Source organism: Mixophyes fleayi, chromosome 9 (assembly GCF_038048845.1).
Source record: "Mixophyes fleayi isolate aMixFle1 chromosome 9, aMixFle1.hap1, whole genome shotgun sequence".
Taxonomy (NCBI): domain Eukaryota; kingdom Metazoa; phylum Chordata; class Amphibia; order Anura; family Limnodynastidae; genus Mixophyes; species Mixophyes fleayi.
The window spans coordinates 22284489-22290808 of record NC_134410.1 but is presented as its reverse complement, the minus strand read 5'-3'; the positions used below and the strand labels follow the sequence as shown (position 1 = coordinate 22290808).

Here is a 6320-nt window from a genome sequence, read left to right as displayed (position 1 = left end):
CTATGAGAGGTGATGGATTCACATAAGTGATCCGAGTGGTGATAGACATGCAATATGGCAGCTTAAAGTGAGCAATAACTGGAGGATTTATTATTAGATGAACTTACTTTAGGATATGTAGTGGTTTACTGGACATATTTAATGACTCACTAACACACATTACCCAAGGAGGGTTCCCCCCAAACATGGTCTATGCATGCCTACATGGAGGAGAACACCCCTCCCCCCACCACTTCACACTTCGAGAAGTAGACAGCCTGTACTCTTTATAAACAGAAGACCCAGCAGTAGAGAGAAGCCCAGCCCATTACCTTCTTGCTATGCACAAGCTTCCCATTAACCGTCACTTCAAACCACCCTGTTGCGGTTGTGGTACCTTCCGCATCCTGAAACATACAAGTTACAGGTATAACATTTTTCCAACACGCAGCCAACAGTTAAGCATTAGAGAGCAGGATAGTGAACTTACACATTTCAGCAGGCCCGGGAACTGTGCGTCCAGCTCCTTCTTCAACTGCTGAAACTAAAAAAAAAAAAAAAACACCCCCAAAAAAAACAAAGAACTGTCACATATTATACTACATCAATCTCCTACAGCTACAAAGAGTACCTAGCTCAAGACACAGGAGTGTATCACAGTAACTATATAGTATGCCAATACTTGGTCATATAACATCCTACAACAGAGGTACAAGTTTTTACTATGCAATAGTGTTCATTAAATGCAATGTTTATGTTTTACTTATTGACTTGTGAAAATTAATAAAGCTTTACTTTACAAAACCTATAATGGCTAAAGTCTTTATAGCTTAAAGTGAAAGGGCTTTAGTAGAATTATTTTAATGCTTCAATGTTCAGTGCATTGGGGAATGCTGTGTTGTATGTACAAATAACCACATAAAAAAGTACAGCCATGGAAGACTGCTTAATGTTTTGACAAATTAAAAGAAACTTTTTCATAAGCTAATACAGCCAAGTTACACCCATCCCTTAAAGCCACACCACCACCTACCACAACGTTTTATTAACAAAGTCCTATCCAAGAGTGGAGCCCACAGGGGCTTCCCCGTGTAGCAGTGTTTGGTTTTCCCCTAGGGGCTATGCTAGTTCCGTAATATTGAGTGTGAGCAGGAGGACCAATCACAAGCTACAATCTCCTGATTGTAATTTTTGATTGGTCCTCTTGCTCACACCCTCTCCCCATTTTTAGCCAGAGCAAGGAGTACAGCAAAATAGCACCCAGAAAAGTGTCTGCTAAGAGGACAATCCAGGTTTTGGCCTCAGAGAAGAGAGCATTAATAAAAACCATGAAAGAAGCAACTTACCTTGGGGCCGTACCCTCAAGCACCACTAGGAGAGAAGAATAAAGAACTTTAGATTATAAGTCATTTAAAGCAGATCAATGATATTATGAAGTGCTACATAAGGAGAATAAAAAACAAATTCTAAAACAGCCATACAGTAGCCAAACCAGGTTTCCAAGCTTTTTCTTAACATTTTTGAAGTTCAAAGTACCAAGGCTATAAAGTCTTAAAATTGTGTGTAAATGGAACTGACAAATAGCTTAATCTAGTACCCTCCCTAACCTATAGCACACTGAACAGTAGCTGGAGGTACTAGAGTGAGAAGCCCCTGTCTGTCCAAAGAGGAACACAGAACTAGTTATAGACTGGAGATATTACCTAGTTTTATAATACAAAGCCAGATAACCATAAATTAGCACAGACATAGGGAATTCGAATGCAGATTTAATTCAGGGTATGCAGTTTGCATGTTCACCCCATGCTTGGGTGGGTTTCCTCCCATATACCCATAGGTTAATTGGCTTCATAAAAACCTGTGTGTGTGTGATAGGTAAATTAGACTAAGCTCCAATGACACAGTGACTGATGTGAAATATTACATTCTCTGTACAGTACTACATGATAGAACTGGCACTACATAAATACTCTTCAAAGAGTGTCAGTCTAGTTTCTATTTAGCAAACTAGACAATTTAGTGTGGTAAACATGAATCAATAGGAGAAAACACCCAAAAACAAAATACAAGTTAAATAAATACTAAAAGCAAGCATAGATATGGCTACATATTTCCATCTATTGATCACTCGGATAGACATTGGTGACGTCCGTTACAAATTCAGTAAATGTTTCCCCTCTACTGGTACTCAGCTTAAAGTTATACATTGCTTTCAAGTATTAGTTTACGAAAATAACCTTAACATCCGCAGATCAGTCAAAAATCCAGGTATAAATAATAAGATTAAACAGACTCTTACCAGTACACAACATAGATCTCTACTTTCTGTTCGCCAGACATTATTGCACCTCTTTGTTTTTGTTGCTGGACACCACACACACTATATGACACTGTACTACTGACTTCAGACCCAGCTGCTCAGCTAATAAATGTCTGCTGGCCACGCCCTTTCCCCGGTTCAACGTTCTGACTGTACCAGAAAGCAGAGGGGGGAGTTAGGACTGTACCATTCTATCCCTCAGCCAGAATAAGGCAGCGGGCAAATATCACATCAAGTCTGCAGTGCCTTATCTATATTACACCAACAGCATACTAAATATCATTAGTTTTGGCGTTGGTTTTAACACCCAGAAAGAAGATCCACCTCCCATATTGACCACAGATTGTGTTTTCAGGATGAAAACTTCCAAAAGAGGATGGGAAAGTCGATTTAAATAGATTATCATAATTGCCAGAATTATCTAACTGTTAGGCATGGACTAATGTATTATGGATTTGTATTTGGAAACTTGTATCCTCTCTTGCAGAACGGATGAACCGCACAGTACAATGTTTCTTACTATGTGGCCTATTTATTAAACCTCATTTTCATGTAAAATTTTTTGGAGAATAGATGCCAATTAAAGTATTTCTCTAATCTATCAACAGTGCATCGCAGCAGATATCTGCTGCTTTGCACTTTTCTTCGTAATACATAGCAGTCCCCATAGATGTCTATGGGGACTGCTATGTACCGCAATTTAAGAATGAATGAAAATCCTTTTACATATATGGTAATGTACGCCAGCTCAGGCAGCCGTACATTACCGCTTCTGCTATTTTTCAGCACTGTTCAGCTCTGCTCCGAAGAGCAGAGCTTTACAGCGCATGTGTGGAGGGATCACATGACCCTCCCTGCCACACAGCGCATGTGTGGAGGGATCACATGATCCCTCCCTGTCTCTCAGCACATGTGTGGAGGGATCACATGACCCTCCCTGTCACACTCCGCGCTCTGCATCACTGAAGTGCAGAGACGTTTTCAGAGGGAGCATGCGAACAAGGCTTCTTCGGACCGCACAACAGTTTCCGGAATGAAGAGGCAGTGAAAAGTTAAGTTTTTAACTTCACAGGAACAGCAGTTTTTCGTGACTGCTGCTCCTGTGGAGATTTTTTAATAAATTTGAGAAATAGTTCAATCCTTATCCATGCGATAAGGATTGATAACTATTTTTCATTTTTGACGAATAATGATAAATGTGCCCCTATGTGTAGATATATAATTCTCATTATTTTTTTATTGTTTGTGCATTATTGTTTTATTTTGGTTTTGTGGTGTTTATAATCTAAGATGAACCATTTATTATTAGAGAGGTAGTATTCTGCTCTAGTGTTTTCAAAATGGTAACTGACAGTGAGTAAACTTATTTACAGAATTAAAAATTAAGTAAATATTGAGTCTCGGAAATACGGTCGGTATATACAGTGCCTACTTTCCTTATGTGTAAGCCAAATGAGCAGATTATGTGCAAGCAAGGCAGTGTGATCAACTAATAAAGGTGGGCAGCATGGTGGCATAGTGGTTAGCACTTCTGCCTCACAACACTGGGGTCATGAGTTAGTTTCCCAACAATAGCCTTATCTGTGTGGAGTTTGTATGTTCTCCCCTTGTTTGTGTGGGTTTCCTCCAGGTGCTCCGGTTTCCTCCCACAATCGAAAAACATACTAGTAGGTTAATTGGCTGCTAGTAAATTGACCTTAGTCTATCTCAGTGTGTGTGTGTATGATAGGGAATTTAGACTGAGCTCCAATGGGGCAGGGACTGATGGGAGTGAGTTCTCTGTACAGCACTGTGGAATTAGTGGCGCTATATAAAAATAGATGATGATGATAACTACACACACGTATATGTAAAAACCTTAGGCAGTCTGTTTCTACAGAGCATAAGAAACTTTCCTGTAGTTGAATTAAAATAAATTGTACATGTGTAGCTATTGAACTAGTAATATCAGATGTAAGTTTGAACTTTTGAACTGCTGATGTTGTGTGGTCTAGTCACAAAGGGCCATCAGTCAGGGAGAAGTCTGTTAAGCATCTTATTAGGTTGGCAGGGAATGGATTGAAGTTGTGATAGGAATATCTAATAACCACAACATCTCAAATGTTTATAGCCTAGAATTGTGGGGATTGCAGAGAGAGCAATTGTGTCCATCTGCAGAATAATCAAGGTCATAGCTATGGTCTTCTGTCCCTTGCCAACCTTTCCTTAAATAGAAGGTACGGAAGACTAAAGATCGTCTGATCAAGCAATAATGAGAAATATGTTGGATAACGGCAGAATGAATGTGATTTAAAAAGAAAAACGGGACATGGTCAAAAAGGAAAACTTTCACCTACAATCCAAAAAACAAATGTGGAAACAAGACATGGGCCGTAGCTGAAATTTTCTCCGTTCACATGGCCGTTTCTTAATTAACTTTTTCTTGGTATTTTGGGTTCATTATTTTGTGTTTTGCAGACATCAGTTTGGGTCTTTGTCTGTACATTGACATAATTCACATTTAGAAGAATGAGTTGGATAATCTGCTGTAACTAATGGATTTACCTGAAATGTGAGGAACTAGAAACAGTCATTAACAAGTAAACACATAAACATGTGTTCTGTCTCCAGCGTCCAACTCCCTCTATAGATCCACCATACTGGGTGGCACATGATCAGACATGAATCCAAAATGCAATTCTGAAGCTTTAAATTAGGGATTCATGCTCTAATGATTAGACACTGATCTATTGATAAAACAGACACAACTGTTACCTTATGGCCATGCAGTGACCTTTAGGTGTCATGTATTTTTATTATGAATGGTACAACATGTGCAACAAGGGTATATAATCCTGTGATCTGGGTCTGTGTGTCAGAGTTAGGCCTAGCAAATTCTGGCCAGCCCCTTCCTCTATTTCATTATATCCCCAGATGAATGAAACTGTATGTAATTTCAATTCAAAATTCAAGTCCTTACCCAAAGTCAAGAACTGGCAAAATAATGCCTAGGTCTTCAGATGTGACCCCGTTAGCACTCCTGCCAAGAAGAAGGACTGCCAAGGTTTTGGATGTTCCAGCAGAACAAGGAGTGCAGTCTAGGCTTCCTATCAAAGTAGACACATTGCCACAACCCTGCCTGTTTCTTTGAGAAGGTGGTACAATCTCAGTCTACTGCCACATAATTAGGACCTATTCTGTGAGTAGGGACAACTAAGTATAACCCCTGCCAAACTGATGATATGTCTAAAGCTGGGTACACACTACACTGTTTTCAATAATCGGCTCAAACAGCCGACATATGACCGCTCGTTCAAAAGTCGGGTCAGTGTGTGCAGTGACACGATGGTCAAAAGTCTGCCCAAATGGACGATTATCGCCTCATTTGGTTGGTCGTACCGTTTAATATTTTCGTTCCAATCTCGTTTCCACTGTGCAGTGTGTACAAACTTCCGACCGATCCACAACAGTGAGTACGAAATTACAGTCATAGCTCACGACAACATGGCTGTAAAAAGTCCTCCCTGTACACCACTTACATCAATTAAACACATACATTACTTGGGTAAACTTAAGCCAGCATGGTGGTCCAAGAGTCAGGTAATCCCTCCGTTGTATCTATAAATAAGAGTATTAGGGGTATATTTACTAAACTTCAGGTTTGAAAAAGTGGAGATGTTGCCTATAGCAACCAATCAGTTTCCAGCTGTCACTTTGTAGAATGTACTAAATAAATAGTAACTAGAATCTGATTGGTTGCTATAGGAAACAACTCCACTTTTTCAAACCCGCAGTTTAGTAAATATACCTCCTTAGACTGTCACCCCCTGGCTTACTATTTTAGCTGACGTTTTACCTTAAAGTGGACCCCAAAATGAAGGCAAACATGAGAAAGGAAATCTTGAGCTGCACACAGGAACATGTATTATAAATTTCTACCAGAGTGTTTATCCCAGGAAGGTTAGAGCCCCCACAAGTAGGGAGCGTGTCACCTTCATCGGATAAAGCTGGAACGCCTCTGACGTCCCTGTGTGCAGCTGGT

At 39.9% G+C, this 6320-nt stretch overlaps 1 protein-coding gene across 1 annotated transcript; it reads right to left on the bottom strand.

Moving 5' to 3' along the window:
• Positions 1 to 228: 228 nt before the first annotated feature.
• On the bottom strand, positions 229 to 2439 carry SELENOW (selenoprotein W). The gene is made up of 4 exons (XM_075185942.1): positions 2279 to 2439; positions 1326 to 1350; positions 470 to 523; positions 229 to 386 (listed from the first exon to the last, which is right to left on the bottom strand). Exons 1-4 carry the CDS (start codon positions 2317 to 2319, stop codon positions 267 to 269), a joined length of 240 nt encoding a protein of 79 aa, XP_075042043.1. The 5' UTR covers positions 2320 to 2439; the 3' UTR covers positions 229 to 266.
• Positions 2440 to 6320: the final 3881 nt, after the last annotated feature.